The 23,118-nt window shown below is 38.7% G+C and overlaps 1 protein-coding gene across 3 annotated transcripts in view; it reads left to right on the top strand.

Annotated features, from left to right (window-relative positions):
• ANO6 (anoctamin 6) overlaps nt 1-13,347 on the top strand; it is a 216,556-nt gene extending 203,209 nt beyond the window's left edge. For all 3 annotated transcript variants that reach the window (XM_032644953.1, XM_032644954.1, XM_032644952.1), the window contains 2 exons: nt 194-299; nt 10,113-13,347. In XM_032644953.1, the coding sequence (XP_032500844.1) occupies nt 194-299; nt 10,113-10,319 (313 nt within the window). In that variant the 3' untranslated portion in view covers nt 10,320-13,347. The remainder of the gene's footprint in view (nt 1-193; nt 300-10,112) is intronic.
• The last annotated feature ends 9,771 nt before the right edge of the window (nt 13,348-23,118 follow it).

Below are 23,118 nucleotides of genomic sequence, written 5' to 3'. Positions count from 1 at the left end.
GTCAGGGAACTGAGATCCCGCAAGCCATGCCATGTGGTGTGGCCAAAAAACAAACAAACACTCTTAGAGAAAATTTATATGATGTCCAATTTCAAAGACTGTTGCATGAAGTATGACCTTTTTTAATGGGCCCTTGTTTACAGCATTTGATCAAAAAGAATTATCTCCTGAAATGTCTCCATCTCATTTCCAGGTATCGTGATTTCCGGTACCCTCCTGGACACCCACAAGAGTATAAACACAACATCTATTATTGGCATGTGATTGCAGCTAAGCTGGCTTTTATCATTGTCATGGAGGTAGGAAAAGTATACTCTGAAATAGTTTATGAAGCAGTGTATTTGCAGGCTTTGTGTTGCCTCTTCTGACTTGAAATGTACGATATGTTATCTCTTGCTAATAATTATTTTATAACATTTATTAATAAAATCTGACCTGAGAACAGTAATTAAATGAAGTTGGTTGGGCTTCCCTGGTGGTACAGTGGTTAAGAATCCGCCTGCCAATGCAGGGGACACGGGTTCGATCCCTGGTCTGGGAAGATCCCACATACCGCGGAGCAGCTAAGCCCGTGCACCACAACTACTGAGCCTGCACTCTGGAGCCCGCGAGCCACAACTACTGAAGCCCGTGTGTCTAGAGCCCATGCTCTGTAACGGGAGAAGCCACCCCAATGAGAAGCCTGCGCACTGCAGCGAAGAGCGGCCCCCACTCATCACAACTAGAGAAAGCCTGCGCATAGCCAAAAGTAAATAAATAAATAAATTTATTTTTTTAAATAAATAAAGTTGGTTAACTCCTTTAAACGTTAAAGGCATGTTGTGTGCTAGAGGAATTCAATTCCTTTCAGTTCAGTATTAATTGAAGGCCTTTTTATTTGGGGCACTGGGCCTTTTATTTGGGGCACTGGCTATTAGGCTATGAAGGGGCTTATTCAAGACAAATAAGATATCATATTTTCCCTGGAGAAACTTTTATTGCTATAATATTTTTATTTGTATTATTTTAATTGCATTTTCACAGTATCCTTCTTACAATAGTTTTTTACATCCCTGAAATTTATCAGCTATGAAAAATGACTAAGGCAGCTATAAATTTGAAATTGATCTAACCAACTTTACTTCTTACACCAAGTGAATAACTGCTACTTAATTCCAAAGATTTGAAAGTTACTTCATTGGTGTGGTCAGTTAGGATTATATTTAGCTGCAAGAAACAGAAAGCCCATCAATAGTGGCTTCAACAAATAGGGGTTGATTTTTCTTACATAACAAATTTCACTAGGAGTAGCTGGGTGCTCCTGAATCAACACCAGCTCACTGATGTAAGGACTGTATCTGATTCTCTAGGTGTTCTCTCATTGCATGTCGCTCTGTGGTTGTAATATGACTACTGCAACTCCAGATAACACATTTATGTTCTAGGCAGGAGGAAGGAGAAGGGTGATGCTAGCCAAATCTTTTCCTATTTGTTAGGAAAGAAAATGCTTTGCCAGAAGCCCCCAGAGCAGACTGTCACCTACATCTCATTGGCTATAACTACAGCACATGGTTCCTCATAGCAGCTAAGTAGGCTGAGACAGGAGGTGTTTGGTTTGCTCTGAGTGGAATCAAAATCTGTTAGCAAGAAAAAAGTGGGACAGGCTACCTGGCTTTGATAATTTTTCTAGTATTTTTTTAAGTAGTTACCAAAAATTAACAGAAGAAAATAGTTCATCATTAGTTCACCATCATAAGTGGATTCCTGAAGTACAGTATCTGATATACAGGCAAGAGTCACTAGTTTATATTCAAATATGTAGTTGCCAAAGTGGTTTGATTTCTACTTTTGATATCATGGTGGACTAGATGCTGTGAGGGGCCATCTCACTACAAAACATTTAGAATCAGTTAAAAACATAATTTCCTTTGCAGTTTTACGCTTACTAGAAAGAAGGAAAGAGAATATACAAAGAGGAAAACACCATGATTGCCTGAAATAGAGCAGTGAGCACCTCTGAAGTTCAGGACTGCTCTGAGAACAAGTGCTGTTATTAGTATCTCCACCTAAAAGTCCAAGGAGACCAAGCCTTGGGTCAGCAGTGCAGTAGAAGAGCTGAACTTGAGACTCTTGGATTCAGCCAGGGACCCCACAAAAGGCTAAACATGTCTCCAAGCAGAGGGAAATGCATATCTTCTCTGAATAAAAGTATCCTTAATTTAGACCCCAGTTTTTTCCCAGATTGAGATAAGCAAATATGAGCTAACTATCAAAGATCAACAATGGCAAAGAGGAAATTTTAAAAAAAGAATGAAAAACCAAGAATGAGCTTTAGCCAAAAAAAAATTAAAAAATAAAAACCTGATTTGGACCATCAGTAACTTTTAAGAGTTTGAATTATCAGATAAGGAATATAAATTAACCATATATGAGAATATTTAAACAAATAAATGACAGAGCCAAAAGTGAACAAATAAGAAACTAAAAAAATTATAAGGCAATTTTGAAAAATAATTGAAAAGAACTTTTTGAAATAAAAATAGTTGTTGAAATGAAGACATTAACGTCTGGATAAAACAGAAGTTTAGTCAAATCTGAAGAGAGAATTAGTGAACTGGGAGACAAATCTGAAAAAAAATACCACTAGCACATCACAAAGAGAGAAGAAAATGGAAAAAATTTTTTAACAAGAGGTTAGATATGGAAGACAGAATGAGAAGGACTAACTTTCCCAAAAAATCATAGAAGAAAAAAATGGATAACTGAGGAGATGCAAATCTGAAGAGTCAGTGGATAAAATTTTTGCAGCATAAGTGACAGACATCTGTTCACAAAGAAGAAAGCAAAACAAATATCAAGCAGAATAGATAACAAAGAAGTCAATATTTACATGCACTGTAAGGAAAATGCAGCACACTGAATATAAGATCTTAAAAGTAACCTGAGAAAGAAGACAGATGACAAAGAAAATTAAGATTAGAATGAGAGTAGACGTTTGTGGTTTTTTTTGTGGTACGAAGGCCTCTCACTGTTGTGGCCTCTCCCGTTGCGGAGCACTCTGGACGCGCAGGCTCAGCGGCCATGGCTCACGGGCACAGCTGTTTCATGGCATGTGGGATCTTCCTGGACCAGGGCATGAACCCGTGTCCCCTGCATCAGCAGGCGGACTCTCAACCACTGCGCCACCAGGGAAGCCCTAGACGTTTGTTTTTTTGTTTTGTTTTGTTTTGTTTTGGCTGCGTTGGGTCTTCGTTGCTGCCCGCGGGCATTCTCTAGTTGCGGCAAACGGGGGCCACTCCTCATTGCGGTGCACAGGCTTCTCATTGCGGTGGCCTCTCCTGCTGCAGAGCACGGGCTCTAGGCACGTGGGCCTCAGTAGCTGTGGCACGCGGGCTCAGTAGCTGTGGCTCTCGGACCCTAGGGCACAGGCTCAGTAGTTGTGGCGCACGGGCCCAGTTGCTCTGCGGCACGTGGGATCTTCCTGGGCCAGGGCTTGAACCTGTGTCCCCTGCATCGGCAGGCAGACTCTCAACCACTGTGCCACCAGGGAAGTCCCTAGACGTTTGTTTTTAATTGTTGTATAGTTGTTTCACAATCTTGTGTTAGTTTCTCCTGTACAGCAAAGTGAAGTACAGTTCCTTGTGCTATACAGCAGGTTCTTATTAGTTATCTATTTCATACATATCACTGTATATATGTAAATCCCAATCTCCCAGTTCATCGCACCCCCTCCACCCCGCTTACCCCCATGGTGTCCATATGTTTGTTCTCTACATCTGTGTCTCTATTTCTGCCTTGCAAACTGGTTCATCTGTACCATTTTTCTGGATTCCACATATATGCGTTAATATACGATATTTGTTTTACTCTTTCTGACTTCACTCTCTATGACAGTCTCTAGGTCCATCCATGTCTCTGCAACTGGCCCAATTTCATTCCTTTTTATGGCTGAGTAATATTCCATTGTATACATGTACCACATCTTCTTTATCCATTCATCTGTCAATGGACATTTAGGTTGCTTCCATGATCTGGCTATTGTAAATAGTGCTGCAATGAATATTGGGGTGCATGTGTCTTTTTGAATTATGGCTTTCTCTGGGTATATGCCCAGTAGTGGAATTGCTGGGTCATATGGTAGTTCTATTTTTAGTTTTTTAAGGAGTCTCCATACTGTTCTCCATGTGGCTCTATCAGTTAACTTTGCCACCAACAGTGCAAGACGGTTCCCTTTTCTCCACACCCTCTCCAGCATTTGTTGTTTGTAGATTTTCTGATGATGCCCATTCTAACCAGTGTGAGGTGATACCTCACTGTAGTTTTGATTTGCATTTCTCTAATAATTACTGATGTTGAGCAGCTTTTCATGTGCCTCTTGGCCATCTGCATGTCTTCTCTGGAGAAATTTCTGTTTAGGTCTTCCGCCCAATTTTTGATTAGGTTGTTTGTTTTTGATATTGAGCTGCATGTGCTGGTTATATATTTTGGACATTAATCCTTTGTCCATTGATTCATTTGCAAATATTTTCTCCCATTCTGAGGGTTGTCTTTTCGTCTTGTTTGTAGTTTCCTTTGCTGTGCAAAAGCTTTTAAGTTTCATTAGGTCCCATGTGTTTATTTTTGTTTTTATTTCCATTACTCTAGGAGGTGGGTCATAAAAGATCTTGCTGTGACTTATGTCAAAGAGTATTCTTCCTATGTTTTCCTCTAGGAGTTTTATGGTGTCCAGTCTTACATTTAGGTCTTTAATCCATTTTGAGTTTATTTTTATGTATGGTGTTAGGGAGTGTTGTAATTTCATTCTTTTCCATGCAGATGTCCAGTTTTCCCAGCACCAAGACTGCCTTTTCTCCATTGTATATCCTTGCCTCCTTTATCATAGATTAGTTGACCATAGGTTCGTACGTTTATCTCTGGGCTTTCTATCCTGTTCCATTGATCAGTGTTGCTGTTTTTCTGCCAGTACCATATTGTCTTGATTACTGTAGCTTTGTAGTATAGTCTGAAGTCAGGGAGCCTGATTCCTCCAGCTCCATTTTCTTTCTCAAGATTGTTATGGCTCTCTGGGGTATTTTGTGCCTCTCTACAAATTTTAAGATTTTTTGTTCTAGTTCTGAAAAATTGCCATTGGTAATTTGATAGGGATTGCATTGAATCTGTAGATTGCTTTGGGTAGTACAGTCATTTTCACAATATTGATTCTTCCAGTCCAAGAACATGGTATATCTCTCCGTCTGTGTCATCTTTGATTTCTTTCATCAGGGTCTTATAATTTCCTGAGTGCAGGTCTTTTACCTCCTTAGGTAGGTTTATTCCTAGGTATTTTATTCTTTTTGTTTCAGTGGTTAATGGGATTGTTTCCTTAATTTCTCTTCCTGATCTTTCATTGTTAATGTATAGGAGTGCAAGAGATTTCTGTGCATTAATTTTGTATCCTGCAACCTTACCAAATTCATTGATTAGTTCTAGTAGTTTTCTGGTGGCATCTTTAGGGTTTTCTATGTATAGTATTATGTCATCTGCAAACAGTGACAGTTTTACTTCTTCTTTTCCAAGTTGTATTCCTTTTATTTTTCTTCTCTGATTACCATGGCTAGGACTTCCAAAACTGTGTTGAATAATGGTGGCAAGAGTGGACATCCCTGTCTTGTTCCTGATCTTAGAGGACCTGCTTTCAGGTTTTCACCATTGAGAATGATGTTTGCTGTGGTTTGTCATATATGGCCTTTATTATGTTGAGATAAGTTCCCTCTATGCCCACTTTCTGGAGAGTTTTTATCATAAATCAGTGTTGAATTTTGTGAAAAGCTTTTTCTGCATCTATAGAGATGATCATATGGTTTTTATTCTTTAATTTGTTAATATGGTGTATCACACTGATTGATTTGCCTATATTGAAGAATCCTTGCATCCCTGGGATAAATCCGACTTGATCATGGTGTATGATCCTTTTAATGTGTTGTTGGATTCTGTTTGCTAGTGTTTTGTTGAGAATTTTTGCATCTATATTCATCAGTGATATTGGTCTGTAATTTTCTTTTTTTGTAGTATCTTTGTCTGGTTTTGGTATCAGGGTGATGGTGGTCTCATAGAATGAGTTTGCGTGTGTTCCTTCCTCTGAAATTTTTTGAGAAGGATGGTTGTTAGATCTTCTCTAAATGTTTGATAGAATTCACCTGTGAAGCCATCTGGTCTTGGACTTCTGTTGGAAGATCTTTAATCACAGTTTCAATTTCATTACTTGTGATTGGTCTGTTCATGTTTTCTATTTCTTTCTGGTTCAGTCTTAAAAGATTATACCTTTCTAAGAATTTGTCCGTTTCTTCCAGGTTTTCCGTTTGATTGGCATAGAGTTGCTTGTAGTAGTCTCTTGTGATGCTGTGTGTTTCTCCAGTGTCCATTGTAACTTCTCCTTTTTCATTTCTAATTTTATTGATTTGAGTACTCTCCCTCTTGATGAGTCTGGCTAAAGGTTTATCACTTTTGTTTATCTTCTCAAAGAACCAGCTTTCAGTTTTATTGAAATTTGCTGTTGGTTTTTTGTTTCTATTTCATTTATTTCTTCTCTGATCTTTATGATTTCTTTCCTTCTACTAACTTTGGGTTTTGTTTTTCTTTCTCTAGTTCCTTTAGGTGTAAGGTTAGTTTGTTTATTTGAGAGTTTTCTTATTTCTTGACGTAGCATTTATTGCTATAAATTTCCCTCTTAGAACTGATTTTGCTGCATCCCATACATTTTGGATTGTCATGTTTTCGTTGTCATTTGTCTCTAGGTATTTTTTGATTTCCTCTTTGATTTCTTCAGTTTTGGTTATTTAGTAGTGTATTGTTTAACCTCCATGTGTTTGTGTTTTTTACGTTTTTTTCCCCTGTAATTTATATCTAATCTCATAGAATTGTGGTTGGAAAAAATGCTTGGTATGATTTCAATTTTCTTAAATTTACCGAGGCTTGATTTGTGACCCAAGATGTGATCTATCCTGGAGAATGTTCCGTGTCCATTTGAGAAGAAAGTGTAATCTGCTGTTTTCGGGTGGAATGTCCTATAAATATCAATTAAATCTATCTGGTCTGTTGTGTCATTTAAAGCTTGTGTTTCCTTATTAATTTTCTGTCTGGATGATCTGTCCATTGGTGCCATAAAGGTGTTAACGTCCCCCACCGTTACTGTCGATTTCCTCTTTTATAGCTGTTAGCATTTGCCTTATGTACTGAGGTGCTCCTCTGTTGGGTGCATATATATTTACAATTGTTACATCTTCTTCGTGATTTGATCCCTTGATCATTATGTAGTATCCTTCCTTGCCTCTTGTAACATTCTTTATTTAAAGTCTGTTTGATATGAGTATTGCTACTCCAGCTTTCTTTTGATTTCCATTTGCATGGAATATCTTTTTCCATTTTCTCACTTTCAGTCTGTATGTGTCCCTAGGTCTGAAGTAGGTCTCTTGTAGACAGCATATATATGGGTCCTGTTTTTGTATTATTCAGCCAGTCTGTCTTGAGAGTAGACTTTTTAACATCAATCTGAAAGCCAGAAGAGAAGAGTCTAATATCTTTAAAATGCTAAAGAAGGTAACTATAAACCTCAAATTATAGCAAAACTTTGAGTAATTGAAAAATCTGTCCCCATTGAAAACACCAAGCCATATGGCTTTCTAGGAGAGTGATACCAAACTTTCTAGAACAGATCATTTCAATATTATACACACTCCTCCAGAGATAAGGAAATACTCTCCAACCCCTTTTAGTTCCTAAAATCAGACAAGATTAGAAAGGGAAGGGGAAATTATGTCAGTCTTACTCAATGCATAGAGGCAAAGGTCTTTTTAAGATGTGCAGACTGAATCTAGCAATCTGTTTTCAAAAGATGACATCATACCACATTCGCTTTATCCCAGAAATGCAAGGGTGGTATAACATAGAAAATCTTCATATCTGTAAATATTACCTACCTCAGAAATGGATGGGAAAAAAAAAACAAACCTCTTTCCTACATCAACTTTTGCCTCTTTACTATGTAATTCTATCACTTGAACTCACCAGTATCTCTCTCAGCTCAAAATATTCTCCACCGTCACACTACCTGACTTACAAGAAACATTTGACACAGCTGATCACTCTTCCTTGAAATTCTTCCTCACTTGGCTCCCAGGGAAACACATATTTTGCCTTTCTTCCTACCTCTCTATGCAGTCCTGTCTTAACTTCTTTGCCCATCCCTTCTCTTCTTAATGATCCACGGCTCATTCCTTGGTTGTGTTTTCTCTCTACCCAAGCGTTGGTGATCTCATGCGGTCCGGACACTTTAAGTGCTATCTGTATGCCAGTGACTCACTAATGGATATCCCCAGAAAACCTCTTCTGAACTCAGCCCATCAATCCAACTGCATACTTGACCTTTCTGCTTGGATATCTAACAGATACCTCAAATCTACTGCCCTAAATTCCCATATTTTCTTAAGTCCACTTGCAATGTTCTTCTCCCTATCAATCATGCACTAAATCTGTTCTGTCCACAGTTTTACCCCCTCTCAATTATGGCAGTTCCATCTCAACAGTTGCTTGGGCCAGAATTCTTGGAGTCCTCCTTGTTTTCTCTCCCCCACTTATTCCACATCCAGTCCTTTTGAGTTTTCCTTTGAAAATATATCACAAATCTGACCACTTCTTACCAGCTCTTCTGCTGCCACCCAAGTTAGAGCCACCATCATTTCTTGCCCAAATTAGGGCAACAGTCTCCTAACTGGACTCCCTATTGTCTTCACATCTCACTCTAAGTAAAAGCCAAAGTCCTTATAATGACATACAAGGCCAAACACAATCTAGCCATGCTCTGTTACCTCCCTGAGGTCACTTCACTCCAGCCTTCCTGGAATGTACCCTTCAGGTTTCTACCAGATGGACTGTGTTGGCTGTTCCCTTTGCCTAGAATGTCTTTCTTCCTGATGTCTGCATGGCTAATTTCCTCACCTCCTTAAAATCTTTGCTCAATGAGGCATGTCCAGACTGATCTATATAAAATCTATATAAATTTTACTCTGCTTCACTTAGCTCATGTCACTTCTTTCCCCATAGCTCTTATCACTTTTTAACACTATGTGTAATGTATTTGTTTTTAATTATGTTTATTCTGTTATCTCTATCTTCTTGCTAGGTTAGGGATTTTTGAACAGTGAATAAATAAAAAGGTTTTCAAGCTCATTAGTCACCAGGGAAATACAAAGTAAGACCAAAGTGAAAGTCCATTTCATAATCACCATGTTGGTTTAAAAAAAAAAAAAGTGATGGTAACAAGTGCAGACAAGGATGTAGAGCAACTGAAATCATCACACACTGCTGGTGGGAGTGTCAGCCGGTATAGTTGGTATGCTCTTGTAAAATTGAAGATTCATGTAACAGAGGGTCTCAGCAGTTCCACCCCTAGGTGCACGCTTTTGAGAAACTCACAGGTATTCTCCAGAATCCAAGTGCAAGAATGTTCCCAACATCATTGTTTCTAATCCAAAAACTAGACACAAACCCAATTCCTTTTGATAGGGGAACAAATAAATTAGTGTGTTTGCACAGTGGAATATTATATAGACGTGAAAATGGATTACAGTTATGCACAATAACATTGATGAGTCTTAGAACCTTTGAATGGAAAAAAGCAATTTTCAAAAGACTGTACCATACTGACAGTATCATACTGTTTTTATAAAGCATAAAGCAAGCAAAACTAAACAAGATACTATTTGGGGATATATACATACCTTGTTAAACTATTCAAAGTAAAAGAAAATTATATACTCACACAGATAGTTTAGTGTTTACCTTTGGGGAGGAGGCCTGGGAACAAGATAGGAAAGAAACACACATAAAAATATCATAGCATCGTCAGTGTCATGGTGAGTGTTCTAGATAGTAGATGTATTCTGTTCTACATGTCAAATAGTATTCTTGAAATGTATAAAGTAAAAAAATATAGCACCTTGGCAGAGCCATGCTATGGTGGGAGAGATTGGGTATACATGATGAATGCCCACCACCTTGTCCTGATATACTGCTATAATGACTAGCAAAAATAAATGGAAGAAACTCTGTGTTCCCCTACTTCTCTTTGTGATTGACATTTTTCTTCTCTCCCTTAGCATATCATCTATTCTGTGAAATTTTTCATTTCATATGCAATTCCAGACGTATCGAAAAGCACGAAGAGCAAGATCAGGAGAGAAAAATACCTAACCCAGAAGCTTCTTCATGAGAATCACCTCAAAGACATGACCAAAAATATGGGAGTCATAGCTGAGAGGATGATAGCAGTAGTAGATAACAATATACGACCAAAATCAGATTAAGAGCTTTATGTTCTGAGAAGCACTTTAAAGAATTTAGCTTTATCAAAATATATTATGAATCACTAATGAGAATAAGTTAAATTACTTCGGCAAATATGAGTCTTAACTATATGACCATTTTCACGCAGATTATTTTTCAGTTTCAGCTAGCGACATAGGGACTGGAAAATGTAAAATTGAGATCAAGAAGGGCATAAAACGAATCACCAGGAAAACCAAAAATGTTACTTTTTTTGATAAATTGGAATTTTAGTAACACAGAAGAGGTGTCTTTGTGTGCTTAAAAACAACCCCTACCAAAGTAGAGTGGATTTTTCCCCTCCATTTGATTATTTTCATCCCTTCTGTTCTCAAGCACATGATCTTTTTTTATTTTTAGGCACTGTTTCATTTCTTCACTTTTTGCCAGATCTGTTCCAGAGTTATCTTTCCCTTACAAATACCATCATTAAAGATTAGCCATGCTAGCAGTTGTGTATTAAAAATATCTAATGCAGAATTCAGCTTGAATGCTGTATTAAGTGGCAGATAGACCCAAGACTTCACAATATTTAGGTGCATTATCACATTCCTACAGAAAAAGAAATCTCAGGTAATGAGGAAATAGTTTCAGCCTTCATCTTGGCCTTTCTTTCCATCTCAGAGAAATAACTCTTAATGGATTGCAATGAAGATAGCAAGGTTCTGAGCATATTTGTGCTAATTCACAGTGACACCTTTCATCTTCCAGGAGCACTCCTAGAATGTTCTGTGCCTAATCAATGTTGTTGACTGCTTTGCAAATCTCAAGGGAATAAGATGGCAAAAGCAGGGAAACTTACAGATTGAAACAGAATTGTGACTCGTATTGATCAGGATAATTAATTTACCTCTTCTGAAGATATGTCATTTCTTGAAAAAAAATGAAATCAAGTGATTAAAGTTACATATTTATCAACATAATGGTTTGTAAAAGATGAACGCATCAGTTTCCCACCAGTTGCCCTTTATCCATGAGATCCCAGGAAGTACAGTATTACAAGCAACCTTGTGATTGTCTCATGGCCATTGTGACAGGCCAGTGCTGCACATGTCAAGAGAACAGCAAGTGCCCTCAGTGTGACCGCACCGTGTTCCTGCGAGGGGTTCTGCACATCCAAGTGATTAGTCTACCAAAGCATCTGCCACACAGAAGGTAGCTTAGCGCATCCTCCCTTCTCTTACTCCCAGCCCAGTAACTTGTTTGCACCTGGGGAGCATTTTTTAGGGAGGGAGAGGGAGAGACAGGATAATACCTAGATTATTCCCAAAAAAGAAAAGAGACGGGATTTGATTTGAATTCCAGCCTCTCCTCAAGCCAGTCAGGCAATTAAGGGTCAGAAAACAAATTAGGTCACAAACTCTGCCGTCAGATGAAGGTAACTTCCTGCTGAACTTCTGCCCCACCGTGCACATCTTGACCTTAATTTATTCAGCTTCACAGTCTCTACTGTGCTTTACTGTTTTTCAGGTGCCAGGCCCTCTTGTAGGCTCTGGAAAAGACACAGGGCCTGTACCTCTCACCTGTGACTGGTGACAAGGCAGGGCTGGGTGCAGGAGAGGGTGTCTGGCACTGGATTCTTGCTAGATGGGCCGCCACCCACTGGGATGCTGCTAAATGCCCAGGTGCCACAGGAGCCAAGACACTCAGAGTCCCAGCAGCAAAGGAAGAGGAAACACTATTCAGTGAGCAGATTTACAGGCTTGTTACAATAGAGTAGCTTCACTCCAGGTCACAATTCTAAATGCCTGCCATGAATGTTAAAAACAAAACAGTATTTCTGTAGGATTCATCAAAACAGTATTCTGGACTTTTGAATTGTCCCAGTGGATCCGGACCATTTCACTAGCTTTCTTGATAATGTTAATGGTGTGATCAGAGAGTGCTCACAACAGGCCATGTGAGATCTGGCCACACTGGGAGAAAGAAAGAAATTTCTTCCGCGTGGGGAAGTGTTCTCATCCCTTTCCCTGCTCACCCGGGACACTGCTCCTGGAAGTGGTGCCGATCCTTCTCAATTACCTCTTCTCTTCTCTGAAGTGTAGGAGTATCTCCTAGTGTTGGATATGGCAATTACTCACTGCTTATGGAGTCATAGAAAAGGAAATGTTTTTGCCTTATCTCCTTGTATATAAAATAGAACTTGAAAAGAATCGTTCATTTATGTTTTCATAAACCATCTTTCATAAATTGTCTTCACAGTTTAAAATTTGCTTCTGTGGACAGGAGGGAAAAAAACCTCTACCCTTTTAAGGCAGCGAATGTGATGTATGACACTGCCAATATTCCCCAAACGGCCAGGTTTTAGTGGGGACCCAGGTTAACCTGTGACACTGACAGTGTTCATGTAAGTCTAGTGCTGACGAGTGGGTAGTGAAGAAAATGTGGGGCTGTGTCCGCAGGCACTCGTGGGCTACATCTGTAAATGTGAGCAGAGGCAGCACCTTGGAAAAATGGATGGGTGTGGCAGTGGACCTATGAAGGGGAAATCTGGGCCTAGACCTGTCTGGTGTTAACCACTAGAGAAATTTTACTTTGTATCCTTTTGTGATGCCTGTGAATTTTAACAAATCAAAGCATTAGACCTAAATACTCAGGAGATTTTTCTTTAAATATCCCTCAGATACTTTAGTTATGTCAATAGGAAGGGAAAGCTTTCATTTTTGTTTGAAAACTAAACAAGACCATTTTGCAAACTGTTTGTTTATCACCAAAAGCCTTCCCTTATAATTGCATGTGCATCTTGAATTTCAGAAAACATTAATTCACAATAGGGGGTCAGAATACGCTCTGTTGTTGAAACACTTGTACCATTTTCTTGTGTCCATATTATATTTTAAGATGTTTGAAAAGTTAAAATGTATGAACAACTTAAGTAAAACTGAAATATTCATGATGCTTTTCATACACTGTGGCATAAGATGTAAAGTTTGTAATATTTTGCAAATTTCTGTGCACTTTAATCTTTTATAATTACGAGCAATTTAATAAATCCATTTTTAAAAACAATACTGTGATCTACTCTATGCAATTGTCACAATGTTTTTAAGAAAGAGAGCAGATGTATATCTGTTTACCAATTATGTGTCAGATAACAGACGTGCATTTTTATGTGGATTATATCTAAAATTGTATTTTTCATAACTTGCACTTACTTTAAAACATGTTTTTTCTGGGGAAAATTGAGGGTGGGGTTTCAGCCAGGGCTGCTGCAGACAGTTGTTGGGATTGAGGCCTGTACAGGGCACCAAGCCTGGAGACCAGGTGTGCCAGTGTCGGGATGCATCCACTAGTAGGGAGAGGTGCTTCCCACTAATTGCATAAAGATGCCTCTGCATTCTACACATGGGGCATGTCACCTGACATGGGGCAATGACTCCCAGAGAGGACATGTCTCTAATAAGGCTCAGAAAGGCTCTGTTTGGATCTGCCATGGCCTTGGGTACAGAAAGGGGAAATTATGAAGAAGAATATAAAGGAAAATCTCATTACAAAACACAACCTTTTTTTTTTTTTAATCCTGGACAACATAAAATCCATATATTAACTCATTCCATCCTTTGATTTCTTTTCCTTTTTTGACCAGCTTAAATCTCATTAAGCTTGCAGTAAAACTAAGTCAAAAATAGTCCATAACTGGACCAATAGGAAGAAGCATTTTCTCTAATTCTTTTTTTTTTTTTTTTTTTCTAATTCTTAAATGATGTCCTTGGTACGGGTACTGATGATATTATTCTTCCCTTCAAGAATTTTAACTCCAGCAAAGGAGCAACTAGAACTTCTTTAGCAAAGTACCCCCTTCTCATTTTGGGGAAATGATGAAATCTTAAACAACTGGTATTTATCTGACCCCACCAGGTACAGTGCCAGTTGTTTACTTACACAGATCTCACTGCCAACATGATTTTGTAGCAAGGAAATTTTTAGTAACGTTTTAAAAAATGATGAAAGTACATGATTAAAAGAGAAATGTGGGGACAGACACCAAAAACAATGGGAACTACGAACCTGCAGCCTGCAAAAAGGAGACCCCAAACACAGTAAGATAAGCAAAATGAGAAGACAAAACCACACAGTAGATGAAGGAGCAAGATAAAAACCCACCAGAGCTAACAAATGAAGAGGAAATAGGCAGTCTACCTGAAAAAGAATTCAGAATAATGATAGTAAAGATGATCCGAAATCATGGAAATAGACAAAATGCAAGAAACAACAAGGACCTAGAAGACCTAAAGATGAAACAAGCAACGATGAACAACACAATAAATGAAATTAAAAGTACTCTAGATGGGATCATTAGAATAACTGAGGCAGAAGAACGGATAAGTGACCTGGAAGATAAAATAGTGGAAATAATTACTGCAGAGCAGAATAAAGGAAAAAGAATGAAAAGAACTGAGGACAGTCTCAGAGACCTCTGGGACAACGTTAAACGCACCAACATTCGAATTATAGGGGTTCCAGAAGAAGAAGAGAAAAAGAAAGGGACTGAGAAAATATTTGAAGAGATTATAGTTGAAAACTTCCCTAATATGGGAAAGAAAACAGTTAATCAAGTCCAGGAAGCACAGAGAGTCCCATACAGGATAAATCCAAGGAGAAATATGCCAAGACACATACTAATCAAACTGTCAAAACTTAAATAGAAAACATATTGAAAGCAGCAAGGGAAAAACAACAAATAACACACAAGGGAATCCCCATAAGGTTAATAGCTGATCTTTCAGCAGAAACACTGCAAGCCAGAAGGGAGTGGCAGGACATATTTAAAGTGATGAAGGAGAAAAACCTGCAACCAAGATTAATCTACCCAGCAAGGATCTCATTCAGATTTGATGGAGAAATTAAAACCTTTACAGACAAGCAAAAGCTGAGAGAGTTCAGCACCACCAAACCAGCTTTACAACAAATGCTGAAGGAACTTCTCTAGGCAAGAAACACAAGAGAAGGAAAAGACCTACAATAACGAACCCAAAACAATTAAGAAAATGGGAATAGGAACATACATATCGATAATTACCTTAAATGTAAATGGACTAAATGCTCCCACCAAAAGACACAGATTGGCTGAATGCATACAAAAACAAGACCCTTATATATGCTGTCTATAAGAGACCCACTTCAGACCTAGAGACACATACAGACTGAAAGTAAGGGGATGGAAAAAGATATTCCATGCCAATGGAAACCAAAAGAAAGCTGGAGTAGCAACTCATATCAGACAAAATAGACTTTAAAATAAAGACTATTAGAAGAGACAAAGAAGGACACCACGTAATGAACAAGGGATCGACCCAAGAAGAAGATATAACAATTGTAAATATTTATGCACCCAACATAGGAGCAAATACATACAGCCATAAAAGGGGAAATCATAAGGCAAATACTAACATACATAAGGCAAATACTAACAGCCATAAAAGGGGAAATCAAGAGTAACACATTCATAGTTTTACTATGGGTACTTTAACACCCCACTTTCACCAATGGACAGATCATCCAAAATGAAAATAAGGAAACACAAGCTTTAAATGATCCATTAAACAAGATGGACTTAATTGATATTTATAGGACATTCCATCCAAAAACAACAGAATAAACATTTTTCTCAAGTGCTCATGGAACATTCTCCAGGATAACTCATATCTTGTGTGACATATCAAGCCTTGGTAAATTTAAGAAAGTTGAAATTGTATCAAGTACCTTAGTGACCACAGCGCTATGAGACTAGATATCAATTACAGGAAAAGATCTGTAAGAAATACAAACACATGAGGCTAAACAATACACTACTTAATAACGAAGTGATCACTGAAGGAATCAAAGAGGAAATTTTAAAAATACCTAGAAACAAATGACAATGGAGACAGGATGACCCAAAACCTATGGGATGTGCCAAAAGCAGTTCTGAGAGGGAAGTTTATAGCAATACAATCCTACCTTAAGAAACAGGAAACATCTCAAATAAACAACCTAACCTTGCACCTAAAGCTATTAGAGAAAGAAGAACAAAAAAACCCCAAAGTTAGCAGAAGGAAAGAAATCATGAAAATCAGATCAGATATAAATGAAAAAGAAATGAAGGAAACGATAGCAAACATCAATAAAACTAAAATCTGGTTCTTTGAGAACATAAACAAAATTGATAAACCATTAGCCACACTCATCAAGAAAAAAAGGGAGAAGACTCAAATCAATAGAATTAGAAATGAAAAAGCAGAAGTAACAACTGACACTGCAGAAATACAAAAGATCATGAGAGATTACTACAAGCAACTCTATGCCAATAAAATGGACAACCTGGAAGAAATGGACAAATTCTTAGAAATGCACAACCTGCCAAGACTGATCAGGAAGAAACAGAAAATATGAACAGACCAATCACAAGCACTGAAATTGAAACTGATTAAAAAAATCTTCCAACAAACAAAAGCCCAGGACCAGATAGCTTCACAGGGGAATTCTATCAAACATTTAGAGAAGAGCTAACACCTATCCTTCTCAAACTCTTCCAAAATATAGCAGAGGGAGGAACACTCGCAAACTCATTCTACGAGGCCACCATCACCTGATACTAAAACCAGACAAGGATGTCACAAAGAAAACTACAGGCCAATATCACTGATGAACACAGATGCAAAAATCCTCAACAAAATACTAGCAAACAGAATCCAACAGCACATTAAAAGGATCATACACCTAGAGACTGTTATTCAGAGTGAAGTAAGTCAGAAAGAGAAAGACAAATACCATATGCTAACACATATATATGGAATTTAAGGGGAAAAATGTCATGAAGAACCTAGGGGTAAGACAGGAATAAAGACACAGACCTACTAGAGAATGGACTTGAGAATATGGGGAGGGGGAAGGGTTAGCTGTGACAAAGCAAGAGCGTGGCATGGACATATATACACTACCAGACGTAAAGTAGATAGCTAGTGGGAAGCAGCCGCATAGCACAGGGAGATCAGCTCGGTGCTTTGTGACCACCTAGAGGGGTGGGAGGGAGGGAGACGCAAGAGGGAAGAGATATGGGAACATATGTATATGTATAACTGATTCACTTTGTTTTAAAGCAGAAACTAACACACCATTGTAAAGCAATTATACTCCAATAGAGATGTAAAAAAAAAAATGCAACATGTCATTAAAAAATCTCAAGTTATACAAGAAGGCTGTGCTGGAAACCTAAGTCCTGCTATCTCCCTAGCTCAGCCCAGCCCAGCCCACTCCCCAGCAGTCCCAGGAAGCCTGAGCTAGGGCCATCGGGGCAGTCTTTTTGCCCAAAAGAGACTTCAAAGATGTTCTTGGTTTTAAAAAATCATATTCAGAAATGTGTGGAGGAGCTTCAAGATGGCAGAAGAGTAAAACGCGGAGATCACCTTCCTTTCCACAAATATATCAGAAATAAATCTACGTGTGGAAAAACTCCTACAGAACACCTACTGAACGCTGGCAGAAGACCTCAGACCTCCCAAAAGGCAAGAAAGTCCCCACGTACCTGCGTAGGGCAAAAGAAAAAATAAAGAGACAAAAGAATAAGGATGGGACCTGCACCAGTGGGAGGGAGCTGTGAAGGAGGAAATGTCTCCACACACTAGAAGCCCCTTCCCAGCAGAGACTGCAGGTGGCGGAGGGGGAAGCTTCGGAGGTGCGGAGGAGAGCGCAGCAACGGGTGAAGAGGGCAAAGCGGCGAGATTCCCGCACAGAAGTTTGGTGCCGACTGGCACTCACCAGCCTGAGAGGCTTGTCTGCTCACCCGCTGGGACGGGCGGGGGCTGGGAGCTGAGGCTATGGCCTCGGTCGGATTGCAGGGAGAGGACTGGGGTTGGCTGTGTGAACACAGCCTGAAGGGGGATAGTGCGCCACAGCTAGCTGGGAGGGAGTCTGGGAAAAAGTCTGGAGCTGCCGAAGAAGCAAGAGACTTTTTCTTGCCTCTTTGATTTGCTGTGCACGAGGAGAGGGGATTAAGAGCGCCGCCAAAAGGAGCTCCAGAGACGGGCGTGAGCCGAGGCTATCAGCTCAGACCCCAGAGACAGGCATGAGATGCTAAGGCTGCTGCTGCCCCCACCAAGAAGCCTGTGTGCAAGCACAGGTCACTCTCCACACCTCCCTTCCCGGGAGCCTGTGCAGCCTGCCACTGCCAGGGTCCCGTGATCCAGGGACAACTTCTCCGGGAGAACACACAGAGCACCTCAGGCTGGTGCAATCTCATGCTGGCCTCTGCCGCCACACGCTCGCCCAGCATCCGTACCCTCCCTCTCCCGGCCTGAGTGAGCCAGAGCCCCCGAATCAGATGCTCCTTTAACCCCGTCCTGTCTGAGCAAAGAACAGATGTCCTCAGGTGACCTACACGCAGAGGTGGGTCCAAATCTAAAGCTGAACCCCAGAGAAAGGGAAATCTCTCCTAGCAGCCTCAGGAACAGTGGATTAAATCTCCACAATCAACTTGATGTACCCTGCATCTGAGGAAAACCTGAATAGACAAAGAATCATCCCAAATTGAGGAGGTAGACTATGGGAGCAAGGATATATATATATATATTTTTTTTTCCCTTTTTCTCTTTTTGTGAGTGCATATGTGCATGCTTCTGTGTGACATTTTCTCGGTATAGTGTTGCTTTTACCTTTTGTCCTGGGGTTCTGTCTGTCCGGTTTTTTTTAATTACTTAAAAAAATATTTTTAATTATATTTTATTTTAATAACTTCATTTATTTTATTTTATTTTGTTTTCTCTTCTTTCTTTCTTTCTTTTTGTCCTCCCTTTTATTCTGAGCTGTGTGGAGGACAGGCTCTTGGTGCTCTAGCCAGGCATCAGGGCTGTGCCACTGAGGTGGGACAGCCTCGTTCAGGACACTGGTCCACAAGAGACCTCCCAGCACCACATAATATCAAACAGCGAAAATCTCTGAGATCTCTGTCTCATTGCCAAAACCTAGCTCCACTTAATGACCAGCAAGCTACAGTGCTGGACACTCTATGCCAAGCAACTAGCAAGACAGGAACACAACCCCGTCCATTAGCACAGAGGCTGCCTAAAATCATAATAAGGCCAGAGACACCCCAAAACACACCACCAGACATGGATCTGCCCACCAGAAAGACAAGATCCAGCCTCATCCACCAGAACCCAGGCATTAGTCCACTCCACCAGGAAACCTACACAACCCACTGAACCAACCTAGCCACTGGAGACAGACACCAAAAACAACGGGAACTACGAACCTGCAGCCTGCAAAAAGGAGACCCCAAACAGTAAGTTAAACAAAATGAGAAGACAGAGAAACACACAGTAAATGAAGAAGCAAGGCAAAAACCCACCAGACCTAACAAATGAAGAGGAAATAGGCAGTCTACCTGAAAAAGAACTCAGAATAATGATAGTAAAGATGATCCAAAATCTCGGAAATAGAATGGAGAAAATACAAGAAACGTTTAACAAGGACTTAGAAGGACTAAAGAGCAAACAAACAAAGATTAACAACACAATAAATGAAATTTAAAATTCTCAAGAAGGGATCAATAGCAGAATAACTGAGGCAGAAGAACGGATAAGTGACCTGGAAGATAATATAGTGGAAGTAACTACTGCAGAGCAGAATAAGGAAAAAAGAATGAAAAGAACTGAGTACAGTCTCAGAGACCTCTGGGACAACATTAGATGCACCAACATTCGAATTAAAGTCCCAGAAGAACAAAAGAAAAAGAAAGGGACTGAGAAAATATTTGAAGAGATTATAGTTGAAAACTTCCCTAATATGGGAAAGGAAATAGTTAATCAAGTCTAGGAAGCACAGAGAGTCCCATACAGGATAACTCTAAGGAGAAACATGCCAAGACACATATTAAACAAACTATAAAAAATTAAATACAAAGAACATATATTAAAAGCAGCAAGGGAAAAAAAAACAAATAACACATAAGGGAATCCCTATAAGGTTAACATCTGATCTTTCAGCAGAAACTCTGCAAGCCAGAAGGGAGTGGCAGGACATATTTAAAGTGATGAAGGAGAAAAACCTACAAGCAAGATTACTCTACCCAGCAAGGATCTCATTCACATTTGATGGAGAAATTAAAACCTTTACAAACAACCAAAAGCTAAGAGAATTCAGCACCACAAAACCAGCTTTACAACAAGTGCTAAAGGAACTTCTCTAGACAGTAAACACAAGAGAAGGAAAAGACCAACAATAATAAACCTACAATAATAAACAATAAAATGGTAATAGGAACATACATATCGATAATTACCTTACATGTAAATGCATTAAAAGCTCCATCCAAAAACATAGATTGGCTGAATAGATGCAAAAAGAAGCCCCGTATATATGCTGTCTACAAGAGACCCATTTCAAACCTAGGGACACATACAAACTGAAAGTGAGGGGATGGAAAAAGATATTCCATGCAAATGGAAAGCAAAAGAAAGCTGGAGTAGCAATTCTTATGTCAGACAAAATAGACTTTAAAACAAAGACTCTTACAAGAGACTAAGAAAAGCACTACATAATGGTCAAGGGGTCAATCCAAGAAGAAGATATAACAATTTAAATATTTATGCACGCAATATAAGAGCACCTCAATACATAAGGCAAATACTAACAGCCATAAAAGGGGAAATTGACAGTAACACAATCATAATAGGGGACTTTAACACCCCACTGTCACCAGTAGACAGATAATCCAAAATTAAAATAAAGAAGGAACCACAAGCTTTAAATGATTCATTAAACAAGATGGACTTAATTGATATTTATAGGACATTCCATCCAAAAACAACAGAATACACATTCTTCTCAAGTGCTCTTGGAACATTCTCCAGGATAGATCATATCACAAATCAACCCTTGGTAAATTTAAGAAAACTGAAATCATATCAATTATCTTTTCCGACCACAACACCATGAGACTACATATCAATTACAGGAAAAAAATCTGTAAGAAATACAAACACATGGAGGCTAAACAACACACTATTTAGTAAACAAGAGATCACTGAAGAAATAAAAGAGAAAATAAAAAAAATACAGAGAAACCAATGAAAATGAAAGGACGATGACCCAAAAACTATGGGATGCAGCAAAAGCTGTTCTAAGAGGGAAGTTTACAGCAATACAATCCTACCTTAAGAAATAAGCAACATCTAAAATAAACAAACTAAACTTACACCTAAAGCAATTAGAGAAAGAAGAACAAAAAACCCCAAAGTTGGCAGAAAGAAAGCATAAAGATCAGATCAGAAATAAATGAAAAAGAAATGAAGGAAAGGATAGCAAACATCAATAAAACTAAAAGTTTGTTTTTTCAGAAGATAAACAAAATTGATAAACCATTAGCCAGACTTATCAAGAAAAAAGGGGGGAAGACTCAAATCAATAGAATTAGAAATAAAAAAGGAGAAGTAACAACTGTCACTGCAGAAGTACAAAGGATCATGAGAGATTACTACAAGCAACTCTATGCCAATAAAATGGACAACCTGGAAGAAATGGACAAATTCTTAGAAATGCACAACTTCTGAGACTGAACCAGGAAGAAATAGAAAATATGAACAGACCAATCACAAGCACTGAAATTGAAACTGATTAAAAATCTTCCAACAAACAAAAGCCCAGGACCAGATGGCTTCACAGACGAATTCTGTCAAACATTTAGAGAAGAGATACCACCTATTCTTCTCAAATTCTTCCAAAATACAGCAGAGGGAGGAACACTCCCAAACTCATTCTACAAGGCCACCATCACTCTGATACCAAAAGCAGACAAAGATGTCACAAAGAAAGAAAACGACAGGCCAATATCACTGATGAACATAGATGCAAAAATCCTCAACAAAATACTAGCAAATAGAATCCAACAGCACATTAAAAGGATCATACACTATGATCAAGTGGGGTTTATCCAAGGAATGCAAGGCTTCTTCAATATATGCAAATCAATCAACGTGATACACCATATTAACAAAATGAAGGATAAAAACCATATGATCCTCTCACTAGATGCAGAGAAAGCTTTCGACAAAATTCAACACCAATTTCTGCTAAAAACCTTCCAGAAAGTAGGCACAGAGGGAACTTTCCTCAACATAATAAAGGCCATATATGAAAAACCCACAGCCAACATCGTCCTCAATGGTGAAAAACTGAAACCATTCCAACTAAGATCAGGAACAAGAAAAGTTTGCCCACTCTCACCACTCTTATTCAACGTAGTTTTGGAAGTTTTAGCCACAGCTATCAGAGAAGAAAAAGAAATAAAAGGAATCCAAATCAGAAAAGAAGTAAAGCTGTCACTGTTTGCAGATGACATACTATACATAGAGAATCCTAAAGATGCTACCAGAAAACTACTAGAGCTAATCAATGAATTTGGGAAAGTAGCAGGATATAAAATTAATGCGCAGAAATCTCTTGTATTCTTATACAGTAGTGATAAAACATCTGAAAGTGAAATTAAAAAAACACTCCATTTTACCATTGCAACAAAAAGAATAAAATATCTAGGAATAAACCTACCTAAGGAGACAAAAGACCTGTATGCTTAAAATTATAACACAATGATGAAAGAAAATAAGGTGATACAAATAGATGGAGAGATATACCATGTTCTTGGATTGGAAGAATCAACATTGTGAAAATGACTCTACTACCCAAAGCAATCTACAGATTCAATGCAATTCCTATCAAATTACCACTGGCATTATTAACAGAACTACAATAAAAAATTTCACAATTTGTATGGAAATACAAAAGACCCCGAATAGCCAAAGCAAT

This window comes from Phocoena sinus, chromosome 10 (genome assembly GCF_008692025.1).
Source record: "Phocoena sinus isolate mPhoSin1 chromosome 10, mPhoSin1.pri, whole genome shotgun sequence".
Taxonomy (NCBI): Eukaryota; Metazoa; Chordata; class Mammalia; order Artiodactyla; family Phocoenidae; genus Phocoena; species Phocoena sinus.
This window is presented reverse-complemented; position numbering and strand designations above follow the sequence as displayed.